At 43.7% G+C, this 15,135-nt stretch overlaps 1 protein-coding gene across 1 annotated transcript in view; it reads right to left on the bottom strand.

Moving 5' to 3' along the window:
* unc-44 overlaps positions 1 to 15,135 on the bottom strand; it is a gene marked incomplete at both ends in the record, with an annotated part of 29,301 nt that overhangs the window by 1,547 nt on the left and 12,619 nt on the right. The window contains one exon of the mRNA NM_001380249.1: positions 49 to 15,023. Within this exon, the coding sequence (NP_001367345.1) occupies positions 49 to 15,023 (14,975 nt within the window). The remainder of the gene's footprint in view (positions 1 to 48; positions 15,024 to 15,135) is intronic.

Raw genomic sequence — 15,135 nt, 5'->3', positions numbered from 1 at the left:
ACAATTTTTATTTTGTATCTTTATTAAGTATTTTTAACTAGAACCTACCTTCTCAATAGTTGCAGTTCCATCTAGCGAGTCGGTGGTGCTGGCCTCCATGACGCGTGGAATGACCTCATACTCAGTTAGTGATGTGTCTTCAACACTTTCTGGACGTTGCTCAACTTCAATTTCTTGGAACGTTGGCTCCAAAGAGTCGGTGCTTGTCTCGAGATATTGCATCTGAACGGCATCAACTGCATGATCAAGAGAATCAGTTGGTGATGGAGCAATTGGTGTGATAACTCTGAGATCTTCTTCCTGTACTGGTCTGCTCTTCAATTCTGTATCACTTCCTTCTGCATCTTCCTCATCATCATCTCGAATGCTCATATCTTCTGCTTCTGATTCCTCACGAATATCAGAAAGCATCATAACATCTTCTGGTGGGGATTGATTCTCGGTCATCTCTTTTTCGAGGCGTTCGAACTCAGCAAGTGAGCTGACTGATCCTTCTCCTGATTTGTTCAATCTTCCGGCAACAAGCAATTCAATTTCAGATCTTGTTAGTGAACCATCTCCACGAGCTCCTACTTCTTTTTCAAGCCTTTCAAACTCTTGAAGTGATGTTAATGAGAGATTGTCACTTGATTGATGGCGATACTTGCCAATCATGGCAAGAGTATCAGCTGGAACTCCGACAGAGGAATGTCCAGATGAATGATTTCCTCCTTCGTTCAGTGAATCAGAGTCTTCTGGCTCTTCTTCAACAGTTTCCAGTTCTTCTAACTGTTGATTTTGTTCTTCCGTATCAGCATCGTAGACTTCAAAACCAAGATCTTCTGCTTCCCTTTGATCTTCTGCTTCAGCTTGTTCCTGATCTTTTTGTTGATGCTCTTGCACTGAATCAGTTGGTTTCTCAGGATCTTCTGGAGTCAGGGACTTTTCAGACATTTGTGCATCCTTCCCTGCACTGATAACACTAACAACTTCCAATGAATCACTTGATCCACTTCGTTCACTTTCAACACGGATCACAGTGTCCGCATGGCTTTCCGCCGACGACGACAGGTCCGATAGCTGTCGCGAGTAACGTGAAGACTCGCTATTTCCGAGATCGGACGACGCCTCCATGGCTAAACTATGGATGCGTTCGGTCTCCTGTCGCCTCATCTCCGTTTCTTCTTCCTCTTGCGGCACGTCTCCTTCTGTGATTTGTTGATGTTCTGATTCTTTTGTGGCTTCATATTCGGCAAGTTGTTCTGGTTCTGCGGGTTGTGGTGGTGGTGTTGGTTCAGCAATTGTGTCCTCTTCTCTAACAAATACGAAATGATCTCCTTCCTTCTGCATTGTTCCATCTGATTTTCTTGGTGGCACTGGGGAAATTGGACGTCCTGGATCGTGTTTTGGTGGAAGAAGAATTCCACTTGGACTGATTGGCAGCTTGTCATCACTCTCATCCTCTTCCTCGATAGTTACCTGAAGAGCAACATCTGGTGTGGATCTAGCTGTAGTTTGCATGAAATCGTCAGGATCGAAAGCCCGAATTACAGGCATTTCGAAGTCCTGTTGAACTGTAAAATGTCGGTCAGAATCCACAGGCGAAAGGATCGCTTGTGGAGTCGACGTCTCTTGTCGTTCTTGATCGTGATCGCGAGCAGTCAGCTCAGCATCAGAGTCGCTAAGGCGGCTTGGTGCTTGACTGGTTGCTGTAGTATATTCTGAATCTTGAGAAGTCCAGCCTTGGGCGGATTCATACGTGTCGTCCTGAGATGTTACACAAGTGTCATACTCTTGATCGTCTTTTTCTGTTGCCGTTAGATAAGAAGTTGAAGTCATAGTTTTCTTATCGTCGTCTTCTTCGTTAATTTCTTGTACAACCTGTTGAAGTACATCATCTACCAACAGTGTGGCAGTGTATTCAGCAGCTTCTTCCTTCTCGTCCTGCTCTTTCTGAGCTGCTGCTTCCTGCTGATGCTCTTGTTCAAGGTGTGCTTCCTGATCAGATTCATGGATTACATCAAGTTGATCAGACGCACTGCTCGAAGGTTCCTCTTCCACGAGAGCATGAAGATTGTTCTTCTCTCCAGCCAAGATATTCAGTTTTTCTTGAAGATCCGAATAATAATCGACTTCTGGTTCATTGGAAATTTCCTGGCAGCTCTCTTGTTTTAAGAATTTGGATCTTCTTGGTGAATATTCAGCTTGAGTCATCATTATATGAGTTGTGGCGTCTCCTTCAGCTTCTTGAATGACATCATCTGTGAGTTGAGTAGAAAATTCTTCTAGAACTTCTCCATGACGATCATAAACTTTCCATTCACCGTCATTATCACCATCATGCTTATCATCGGATTCATCCGCATGACCAAAACTAATCTTGGTCACATTTTGAAGTGCTTCGGATGCCAGATCTTCAACACTTCTCTTTGGTTCAACCGGAGATCTTCTATTGAGAGATTCAATTGAAGCTCGATATTGCTCAGATTCAATAAGAGTTCTGTCAAGTGGAGCAAATACTTCCGATACCAATTTCTCAGCAGTTTGTTCAGCAATATCTTCAGATGACAGTTTGAATGCAGCTTCTGTGGATTGAACTGGAAGATGTTGGGAATCTTCTCCGTGATCTACAAATGATCCTTCGGATTCGGAATCTTCTTGGCGGGACTCCACTTGTTGAGTTGGCCGTTGAAGCTCAGCAGATTCATATGAACCGTGTTCTCTATCAAGATCATATGTGGCTTCCTCATCGTCATCTTTCTTAAGAGCGTCGTAGGCAGCCTTTGCTCCAACAGCAGCAAGTGCAACTGGAGCAGCAACAACTCCTCCAGCAACCATTCCTGCTTTCTTTGCAAATCCAAGAACCTTACTTCCGAATCCTTCTCCACCACTTTCATCGTCATCATCCCTATGCTCAAGTTCAACATGGCTAGCTGTGTGGCTGGTAGATGTGGTTTCCATAAATCCATGAACTGGTTTTTCTGTTGAGGTTGGCTGATGTTCATCTTCAGCGGAGAAACGTTGATGAGTCTCTTCGGTAATATCAGCTTCCTCCAAAGTCTGTTCAACTGGTTCACTTGAAGATGTTTTCTCTGATGAAACAGTATCATGAAGCTGAGCATGTTCATCTTCATGTTCAAAGTGCTCACTTGTTACTGTAGTTGTGGTAGTAGTCTCGATGACCCTTTCAACTGATTTTTCAGATGGTACTGGTGATCCAGAAGCAGAATATTCTTGGGATCCAACAACATGAGAATGATCGTCTTCTGGCTCAAAATGCTCACGGATAAATGTTGTCGTGGTAGTTGTTTCAATCACGCGGCTTGAGTCTTCCTCTGGCGGAACTGGAGATTCTGATGAATACTTCTCCAATTCATCCATACGTCCGCTATCGATTTCTTCATCCGGAACAACGTGTTCTCTTGTCACAGTTGTTGTGGTTGTTGTAGTCTGGATCTGTCCATGAACGTCTTCTTCGGATGGAACTGAAGAAGCAGCCTGGTCATCATGACTAGATTCAACAATTGTGGGAATTTCATCTTCATGTTCAAAGTGCTCACGAGTTACTGTGGTTGTGGTGGTAGTCTCGATAACTTTTTCAACTGATTTTTCAGATGGAACTGGAGAACCAGAGGCAGAATACTCTTGAGATTCTACTACGTGTTCCTGGTCGTCTTCTGGCTCGAAGTGCTCACGAGTTACGGTTGTTGTAGTAGTTGTCTCAGTCACACGGTTCGAGTTTTCTTCTGATGGAACTGGTGATCCTGACGCATACCTTTCCGATTCAACAACATGCTCGTCGCTAGTGTGATCTTCAGGTTCAAAATGTTCATGAGTTACTGTAGTCGTTGTGGTTGTTGTCTTTACAAATCCATGAACATCGTCTTCTGATGGAACGGGAGAATGTGAATCTTCAGGTTCGTAGCGTTCTTCAGTTACAGTAGTAGTTGTTGTCTTTTCAATAACGTGCTTAACAGAATCTTCTGATGGAACGGGAGATGATGTATACTCATGTGATTCAATTACATGTGAGTCATCTTCTTCGCGTGGGAGCGGGGATCCGGATGGAGATTCGGGACGTTCTGGTCCAAGTGGGGAAGCTCTAGTGTATTCTTCAGATTCAACTACGTAGGGTTCTTGATTACGATCTAAGTGCTCACTGCTGACTGTAGTAACAATAGTTGGAGATGTGGTTCTATATTTATGGATTTCAGCTGGTTCAACATGTTCAACAGTAGTAACCGATGTTGGTGGAAGTGGAGAACTTGTTTTGTATTCTTCAGACTCAATGATGGATCTTTCTTGTTCTAATTCTTCCTCATCAACTTCAGGTTCAGGAATTGCTGCTGGTTCATGATGAACATTCAGAACTGTTGTGGTAGTTGAATCTTCAAATGGTCTCGGGGATCCGTGACCAGAACTGATGTATTCTCCTGATTCAACAATGCTAGGATCTTCCTCATTATTTTGTTCTTGACTGTGTCGATAAAATTCTGAATCGATCACTTCAGCGTCATTTTCGTCTTCTTCATCAGAATGGGCTGGAGAGGAAATTCTTTGTTCATCGCGATTGTTGAATTCGTACTCTTCGGAATCAATTACATATGGGGCATCTGTTTCAGAAGTTTCTGGAATGGCATTTTTCTCATCCTCTCCTGTTACGGATTCGGGGCGTTTGAATGATGAAGCATCTCCAGCATCAGAATGAACTGGAGAGCTGATGCGTGGCTCCTCGGCAGAAGTTTGTGCATAGTCTGTCGATTCAACGATGTATGGCCCTTCAGATTTAACAATGGATTCAAACTCTTCTCTATCATTTGAATGATGCTCTGGTGTTGAATCAACAGGGAAAACAATCTTAGGTTCGTCCTGAACTACAGAAGAATCTGCAGAATCAGTAATAACCTTGTCTTCTTCTTCCGGTTCGTAGAATGTTGCACCGGGCTCCTGTGTCTCTGAGTCAACAGCACTTGGTTCGTCTTGAGAGATGGGATCTTGATCTTTGTGGAAGCCACCAATGAGAGGTTCTTTGTCTTCTTGATCTTCCTCATCATCATCCTTCTTTAGTGCATCGTAAGCAGCCTTAGCTCCAACAGCAGCAAGGGCAACTGGAGCAGCAACAACTCCTCCAGCAACCATTCCTGCTTTCTTTGCAAATCCAAGAACCTTACTTCCGAATCCTTCTCCATCACTCTCATCTCCAGATTCTTGTTGTTGTTTAGCAAGAAGTAAAGATTTTTCAGTTTGAACTGGTGATTCTGATTTATAGTATTGAGCAGTCGAGGAATCGATTTCGTCATCAGCAGATTCTACAACATCTTTTTCAACTTCTGGATCGTAACGTTCACTTGTAATCGGAGTGGACATGACAGTCTCAATCACATGAGTAGAATCTTGCTCCGATGGAATTGAAGACTCTGATTTATATTCATGTGATTCGACGATTTGTTCATCAATTGGATCATCTCGAATAATTTGTTCATGAGTTACATGGTCGTCTTCTTCCGATGGAACTGGAGATTGAGATGGAACATGTTGATCAGTGATTCCGTCATCATGAGATGTTCTAGATTCAGATGGAATATAGTCTTCTTCAGTATCGAAATGTTCGCGAGTCACTGTAGTTGTGGTAGTAGTCTCGATGACTCTTTCAACCGATTTTTCCGATGGAACTGGTGATCCCGATGCAGAATATTCTTGAGACTCAACAACATGGGAATGATCGTCTTCTGGCTCAAAATGCTCACGGCTAACTGTTGTCGTGGTAGTTGTCTCAATCACACGGCTTGAGTCTTCCTCTGATGGAACTGGAGATTCTGATGAATACTTCTCCAATTCATCCATACGTCCGCTATCGATTTCTTCATCCGGAACAACGTGTTCTCTTGTCACAGTTGTTGTGGTTGTTGTAGTCTGGATCTGTCCATGAACGTCTTCTTCGGATGGAACTGAAGAAGCAGCCGGATCGTCATGACTTGTTTCAACAATTGTAGGAATATCATCTTCATGTTCAAAGTGCTCACGGGTTACTGTGTTTGTTGTGGTAGTCTCGATAACTCTTTCAACTGATTTTTCAGATGGCACTGGAGAACCCGAAGCAGAATACTCTTGAGATTCTACTACGTGTTCCTGGTCGTCTTCTAGCTCAAAGTGCTCACGAGTTACTGTTGTCGTGGTAGTTGTTTCAATCTCGCGGCTCGAGTCTTCTTCTGATGGAACTGGTGATCCTGACGCATACCTTTCCGATTCAACAACATGCTCGTCGCTAGGGGGATCTTCAGGTTCAAAATGTTCGTGAGTTACTGTAGTCGTAGTAGTTGTTGTCTTTACAAATCCATGAACATCGTCTTCTGATGGAACTGGAGAATGTGAATCTTCTGGTTCGTAGCGTTCTTCAGTTACAGTAGTAGTTGTTGTCTTTTCAATAACGTGCTTAACAGAATCCTCTGATGGAGCAGGAGATTCATCTCTCTGTACTTGACTTTGTTGATGCTCATCTTCATCTTCTGATACTTCATATTCACGAGTTACAGTTGTTGTTGTAGTCGTCTCCATGTACTTTGGCGCATGGGACTCATCATCAGCCTCGGATCCAGATGGAGGTCTTACTTCTTCTGGTTCTTCATATCGTTCACGCGTGACAGTGGCTGTCGTTGTACTTTCGGTTACTGGTTCATCGAGTTGCTCATCAGCTGGTAGCTGTTTCTCAGAAACTGATGTTTCGGAATGCACAGGGGAGATCTGAACATCTTCTTCAACTGGAACATGAACTTCTTTTGTTATGGTAGTTGTTGTTTTTGTCTCAATATAATGTTGTTCAGGCTCATCTCCTTCAGGACTTTCATAAACTTCACGAAGAACGGTGACTTCTTCTGGAATAGTCTGTTCTTCAATTTCCTGCGGTGGTTCATCATGGTATTGCCGAATCACAGTTGTGGTCTTCTCAACAACATATGGATCTTGTTCAACTGGCGATTCAGGAGCATACTGCTCGGAAATGTCATGTTCTGATGGTGAACGAGATCTTGTAACACTCTGAGGATCATCAAGATATTCACGGGTTACAGTTGTTGTTCTAACTGTTTCCGTATAACATTGACTCTCTGACTTTTCTGTTGGACTTGGAGAAGTATATTCTAGCTCAATTTCCGAAATTTCCGAATCAGAAGGTTCTACTGGATTCACAAGCACTTGTCGTTCGGGAGACTTCGGCAGAAGTTTTTCCTGCTCATCTGGATTTTCATCTTCATCGTCATCCTTCTTGAGTGCATCGTAAGCAGCCTTCGCTCCAACAGCGGCAAGAGCAACTGGCGCAGCGACAACTCCTCCGGCAACCATTCCTGCTTTCTTTGCAAATCCAAGAACCTTACTTCCGAATCCTTCTCCGTCACTCTCTTCTCCAGATTCTGGTTGATGCTGTTGCTCGGTGAGAAGTGGAGCGCGATCCGATGGAACGGGTGAATCGTGATCTGATTCATTATCATGGAAGTATTGAGCAGCAGGAGAATCCTCGTGACTGACAGAGCTTCTTTGCTGAAATTGCTCAAGAGAATGTGCTTCCTGTGATTCCTCTTGTTTATAAGCTTGAATAGGGGATTCGGCGGAAGGAGCTGGAGAAGCTGGTGCATCATGGGAGTCTACACGTCCGTACTCGGTTGGCTGTTTATATGGTGCAATTGCTGGTAACACGAACTCTTCATCACGGTTAGATTGAACTGGGGATGATGAAGTTTCACGGTCCATATTCTCACTTGTGATACTCTCTGATGGAATTTGAGAGTCAGATTCCCCTTGCTGACCAAGAATATGATCTTCATCTTCAAAGTGCTCACGGGTTACTGTAGTTGTGGTAGTAGTCTCGATGACTCTTTCAACTGATTTTTCAGATGGAACTGGTGATTCAGAAGCAGAATATTCTTGAGTCTGAACAACAGGAGAATGGTCGTCTTCTGGCTCGAAATGCTCACGGGTGACTGTTGTTGTTGTAGTTGTCTCTGTCACACGGCTCGAGTCTTCTTCTGATGGAACTGGGGATCCTGATGCATACTTATCCGATTCATTCATATGTTCGCTATCGATTTCGTCATCCGGAACAAAGTGTTCTTTTGTTACAGTGGTCGTAGTAGTTGTAGTCTGGATCTGTTCATGAACGTCTTCTTCGGATGGAACTGGAGAAGCAGCCTGATCATCATGACTAGATTCAACAATTGTGGGAATTTCATCCTCAGCTTCAAAATGTTCACGAGTTACAGTAGTTGTGGTGGTAGTCTCGATGACTCTGTCAACAGATTTTTCCGATGGAACTGGAGAACCCGAACTTGAATATTCTTGAGATTCAACTACGTAAGAATGATCATCTTCCGGCTCAAAATGCTCACGTGTTACGGTAGTGGTAGTAGTTGTCTCAATAACGCGGTTTGAGCTGTCTTCTGAAGGAACTGGAGATGCTGGTGCATATTTGTCTGATTCAAAAAGATTTTCGTCGCTCGTTGCTTCTGTTTTCTCATGTGATTCAGCGAAATTCTCCGGTCTGTCTTCTGGCTCTTGAACACCTGATAGAGCTTTCTCTTCGTCTAATCCAGTGATTGATCCTCCTGGTGATTTTGGAGAATATCCCGATGAATATGATCCTTGGCGTTCAAGATCTGGTTTCTCTTCATCATGTGGTTGTTCACTTTTGACGTCTTCTGGAGAGCTCTCATTCTGGAATTGACTGATATCTTCTTTCTGGGAGTGAATAGGAGAATCCGATCTGTCTTGTTCTTTCTCGCTTGTGAATTGTGAAAAAGCTTCCCCACTTTCCTTTGGCGATTTCAATGATTCTTGATCATCTTCTGTATAATGATCAGATTTCACACCAAACTCTGATTCATCATTAAAGGTCCTTGATTCTTTTTCAATGGGTTGGCTAACAGATTCTTGTGGAAGAGCCGAAGATTGATCATGATGTTTTTCTGACGGCACTGGGGATTCCTCGAATCTTTTATGTTCTTTCTCAATTTGAGACTGTTCTGATGCATGTGGGGAATCAAAAGATCGTTCTTCGCGAATTAAGGATTCACGTTCCTCTTGATCTTCTTCATCGTCCTCCTTCTTTAGTGCATCGTAGGCAGCCTTCGCTCCAACAGCGGCAAGAGCAACTGGCGCAGCGACAACTCCTCCGGCAACCATTCCTGCTTTCTTTGCAAATCCAAGAACCTTACTTCCGAATCCTTCTCCGTCACTCTCTTCTCCAGATTCTGGTTGATGCTGTTGCTCGGTGAGAAGTGGAGCCTGCTCAGTAGGAACTTGATGTTCATATTCATCTTCATGGAAATATTGGGCTGCTGGCGAATCTTCATGGAATTCGCGAGTTTGTGGAATTTCTTGTTGTTTAGCAACTGGTGATTCCGGAACATAAATTTCAGACTCGACATGAGAAGATGGAGAAAGTGAGAATTGCGAATCCTGGAGTTTTTCAACATTTTCTGGTTCATCATAGAATTCACGAGTTACTGTGGTGGTGGTAGTTGTCTCTTTGATAAGATGAGAATCTTCATGTTCTGTTTCCTCGGTAGGAATTGATGAACGACGTTCTTCGGACTGAGTGTGATCTTCACGTTGAAGTTCATCTTGATCATCATAGAATTCGCGGGTCACTGTAGTTGTTGTCGTAGTCTCGATTACACTTGGGACGTGTTGTTCGGATTCATCATCAGATTTTGTTGAAGATACATGCTCATGTTCCTCTGTAGCTACTGGAGATTCTCCTCGTATTTCAGAAGCTTCATCGTCATACAGTTGGCGAGTTACAGTTGTGGTTGTAGTAGTTTCAGTGGTATGCTTAACTGATTTCTCACTCTCGACTGGGCTTTCACGATCATGTTGATCGTGTGAAGCTTGGGAGTCGTCATCTTGATGTTCTTGAGAAAATGAAATTGGAGCCGCATCTTTTTGATCATCATAAGTTTCTTCAGGTTCATTGTGATATTCACGAGTAACAGTTGTAGTTGTAGTTGTTTCAATGATGTGTGGCTCATCTGGTCGAACTTCTCGGCTCACGGAAGTAGAGCTCTCACTGTATTCAGATACATTATCTTCTTCTTCAATTTTTGGTGGCAACTCCTCAACTTCATCTGTTTCCTCTGTCTCTTCCGGTTGCTCTCCGTGGAACTCGCGTACAACTGTCGTTGTCTTCGTTGTCTCGGTGATATGGGAGTCCCCTGCTTCGGATCTTGTCTCATCATCATTATCATCATATTCACGACTTGTCATTGTAGTTGTTGTAGTTTCAACTACCTGTGGGCTCTCTTGCTTTGGCTCATCGTCATCCCCCATTTCTTGTGAATCGTCAATCACTTCTTTTGTAACGGTCGTTGTTGTAGTTTCTGTGTAATGGTGCTCTGGTTCATCACCTTCTGCTGTTTCATACACTTCTCTTGAAACCGTTGTAGGTTCTTGCTCTTTTTCCGAAGGCACTGGAGATTCCGAATCATTTTTATCAAACTCACGAGTAACAGTGGTTGTAGTTGTAGTCTCGACAACGTGTGGCAACGATTTTTCACTATCAGCTGGTGAACCCTTTTCTCCTTCTATTTCCTGAGAAACTAGAGGTTCATGTTCATCGAAATATTCCCGTGTAACTGTTGTGGTGGTGGTTGTCTCAGTCACATGATGCTTCTCAGACGGCACTGGGGATTCCTCGAATCTTTCATGTTCTTCCTCAATTTGAGACTGTTCTGATGCATGTGGGGAATCAATAGATCGTTCTTGGCGAAGTAAGGATTCACGTTCCTCTTGATCTTCTTCATCGTCATCCTTCTTGAGTGCATCGTAAGCAGCCTTAGCTCCAACAGCAGCAAGTGCAACTGGAGCAGCGACAACTCCTCCGGCAACCATTCCTGCTTTCTTTGCAAATCCAAGAACCTTACTTCCAAGGCCTTCTCCATCACTCTCATCTCCAGATTCTGGTTGATGCTGTTGCTCGGTGAGAAGTGGAGCCTGCTCAGTTAGAACATGAGATTCATATTCTTCTTCGTGGAAGTATTGGGCTGCTGGCGAATCTTCATGGAATTCGCGAGTTTGTGGAATTTCTTGTTGTTGAGCAACTGGTGATTCCGAGGCATGAATTCCAGACTCGACATGAGAAGATGGAGCAGGTGAGAATTGCGGATCCTGGAGTTCTTCAACATTTTCTGGTTCATCATAGAATTCACGAGTTACTGTGGTGGTGGTAGTTGTCTCTTTGAAAAGATGAGAACCTTCATGTTCTTCTTCCTCGGTAGGAATTGATGAACGAAGTTCTTCAGATTGTGTCTGATTTTCATGTTCATCTTGATCATCGTCATAGAATTCACGTGTTACTGTGGTTGTGGTTTTGGTCTCAATAACACTTGGAACATGTCCTTCAGAACCGTATTCTGATTTCACAGAAGATGAAGGCCGCACAATATTCTCCTCTGTGGTGATGGGAGACACTTCCATTGGAGATTGAGCTGGTTCTGAGAGTCTTTCTGAATCAAGTTCTGGTCGATCAAACTCTCTGGTCTCCGTGGTTGATGTTTCGAATTTGTATGATTCATGTTTTACAGGTTCATCTTCGGACTTTACAGGAGATGGGCCTCGCTGCGAATCATCGTCTTTCTCGGAGAATTGTTGATGTGATTCAATATTCGATGAATGAATCGATTGAGCTTCTACCACATCTCGATTCGGAGAATCGGATCGCTCGCTTTCATCATCATGGAATTGTCGTGTTACTGTTGTTGTGGTGGTAGTTTCCATAACATGACGCGGATCCGATGCAACTGGAGACTCAAGAACCTGACGTTCCGATTCAACATGGGATGATGGAGCTGGCGACGATTTGCCAGTTTCTTGTTCTTCAAAATGTTCTGGTTCATCATAGTACTCACTTGTGACAGTGGTGGTGGTTGTTGTCTCGGTGACAAGATTCTCTTGAGAGTGGGAAGATGGTGATTTTCTAGAATTGTCTTCCTGTTTGTATTCCAACTCTTCTGGCTCCTCTTGGAATTCACGTGTAACAGTAGTAGTTGTAGTTGTTTCGACAATATGTGGATGTTCTGCTTCAGTGTGAGACGATGGTGCAGGTGAATGTGGTCCTTGATGTTCTTGCTCATCTTCCGGTTCATCATTGTATTCCCGAGTTACTGTGGTAGTAGTTGTGGTTTCCGAAGTAACTTGATGCTCTCGCTCTTTTTCCGATAGAACTGGAGATTCTGGATGGCTGTGATCGAATTCTTCCGTTTCCTTTTCGTGCTCAATAGGAGATTCGGGCATGTGATGTTCGAAATCGGTATGAGAAGATTGAGCTGAATCATCTTGGTATTGTTCACTCTGATATTCCGGAACAGGAGATTCGGGAGAATGAGATGTCTCATCATCTTCATCATCCTTCTCAAAAGCATCGTAAGCGGCTTTAGCTCCAACAGCAGCAAGTGCAACTGGAGCAGCAACAACTCCTCCAGCAACCATTCCTGCTTTCTTTGCAAATCCAAGAACCTTACTTCCAAGGCCTTCACCGTCACTTTCTTCTACAGAGTCTGGATGTGAGCGATGCACTGAAGTTTCAGATTGTTGGAAGTGTTGTGTAGCTGGATCTTCAGAAGATGGAACGTTGTCTTCATCGTCATAGATGTTACTTGTTACATTTGTGGTCGTTGTCGTTTCAACAACATGTGGGTATTCTTGATGAGAAACAACTGGTGATTCTGGAACTTGTCGTTCTGATTCTGCGTGCGAAGATGGTGCTGGGGAGAATGTGACATTTCCTTTTTCCGGCTCATCGTAAAGTTCGCGAGTGACCGTTGTTGTAGTGGTTGTTTCCTTGACAATGTGTGGTTCTTCACTTTGTTGCTCGCTTGATGGGATCGGGAAAATTTCAGCAGGTGATTCCGGTCTTGGGTATTCTTCATCTTGAAATTCACGAGTAACCGTTGTTGTAGTTGTAGTCTCTACGATATGATGTGGAGATTCTGGAACTGGTTGCTCTGATTCGGCATGAGATGATGGAGCTGGAGAGTGTGGAACGTCTACTTGTTCTTGAGCATCAACTGGCGACACGGATCTTCTAAAGTCGTTTGATCCTTGTTCAAACTCGCGAGACGCGTGTTCTAGCTCGGAGGCAATTGGTTCTTCAAAGCATTCACGAGTTACTGTAGTGGTTTCAGTTACAGTATGAACATTTTTCTCGGAAGTGGGCTCAAGTGATTGTTCAGATTCTTGTGTTGGAGATTGACGATGCTCTGTCGAAACAATAGATCTCTCTGATGCTACAGGGGACTGCTCAATCCTTTCCTTGGTGGCTCGTGAAGAAGCTTGTTCTTCTTGGTCCTCATCATAAAATTCACGAGTTACTGCAGTGGTGGTGGTGGTTTCAACCAAATTGGAGAATTGACTCTCTGCATGTGTCTCAACTGGTTCGGGAGATTGAGCTGGTTCCGAGAGTCGTTCAGAATCACATGCTGGATGTTCATGTTCTTCTGATACAAGATCTCTTACTGATTCTCTTGCTGAAGATTGATCTGCTTTTGGTTCTTGGTCATATTCCCGAGTAACTGTGGTTGTAGTTTCAGTTGCAATGTGTGATGGTTCCCTTTCAGACACAGCTGGAGATTCGGAAATTGGACGTTCAGACTCCACATGTGACGATGGAGCAGGTGATGCTTCTCTGTGATCTTCCGGTTGTTCGTAGTAGTCACGGGTTACGGTAGTTGTCGTCTCGGTGACATGTTCATAGGGATGTTCCTGATGGGAAACTTTCGGAGTGACATCTTCTAAATGTGGAGATGGAATATCTTCGTGTCTTATTGGCGATTCCATGATAGTAGTCTGAGTTGTCAGAACTTCCTTTTCTTCGTGTCCTTCTAGTTTCTCCTCATCATCATCTCTATTCAGAGCATCATAAGCAGCCTTTGCACCCACAGCAGCAAGTGCAACTGGAGCTGCAATAACTCCACCAACAATCATTCCAGCTTTCTTTGCAAAGTCTCCAAGTTCTGACTTTTCATCATCATCATCGTCTTCTTCCTGGACACTTGCAACAGAATGCCTAGCGATTTCCGGTTCATGCCCGCTCTTCAAACTCAAATTGTCTCCTTCATCGTGGCTCGTCACACTCTCCGCATATTCCTGAGCATGTGGATGCTCTGAAACAATTGGAGAAGTCTGCCCGGGCGAGTGATGCCCTTTGTAAACTGGAGTTTGTTCTATTGTTTCAACATTTCCTTCATCATGTTTTTCAAATGACTCAGCCACAAAATGGGCGGCCAACTCGTCGTCATGAGAACTCAAAACCTCACTCGCAACTGATGGCGAGATAGCATGGCGTACTTGGGGAATCGGTGGACTCACTTTTCCTTTCTGAGAAGATCTTTCGTCATCAGAAGATGTTGGAGAGTATGACTTAATATCCTTAATCTCGGCGGTTGACACATGTTCTTCCGAAGGAGAAAGCTCTTGAGCAAGCTCTTCATCGCTGTATTCACGTGTATCCTTCAACTCTGCATGTGCGACGTGCTCTGGCTCAGATGGTTCAAGTGGTTCTTGTGGTTGCTCATCTTCAATGTCTTCTTTGTCATCGGGATGTTCTGGTGGAACTGGTGTATGTGGAGTGATGACAATTCCAACAGTTGGTTCAAGATGGCTATCTTCGTGAAGATCGTGCTTCTCCAACTCTGAATCAGATTCAGTGAATTGTACTTCTGGAATTGAACGATCTGATTTCAGAGAGCGTCCGCTATCACGGCCCTGATCTTCGGTGTGCTCAGCAGACTCGAAATGCTCTGACTGTTGTTCTTCTGATGGCGAAGTGTGAATTTCTGGAATTGACCGTTCGGATTTCAATGACCGCTCACTGTCACGGCGATCGGTTTCAACATCATAAGCAGACTCGACATTCCCTGACTCTTCCTGATATTCTTCCGATTGCAACGTATGAGCCGATGGAGGCGGTCCAGAAACGGATGGATCAATTGGAAGTGTTTTGAATTGTTCGAACTTTGCTATTCTATCTTTGACACTTCCGAGAGATTCGACAGGAGAATCTGAAAAATTAAATTTTTATATTTTTGTATCGATATTGCAACTTGTTGGCTGTAGCTAGGCCCTTAAAGATTTTGTTTTTACCTTCCTTGAACCTTGAGTCTACCGTATGGA

The sequence above is a fragment of the Caenorhabditis elegans genome, chromosome IV, assembly GCF_000002985.6.
Source record: "Caenorhabditis elegans chromosome IV".
Classification (NCBI taxonomy): domain Eukaryota; kingdom Metazoa; phylum Nematoda; class Chromadorea; order Rhabditida; family Rhabditidae; genus Caenorhabditis; species Caenorhabditis elegans.
Note: the sequence above shows the minus strand (reverse complement) of the source record. Positions and strands in the feature narration are given on the sequence as shown.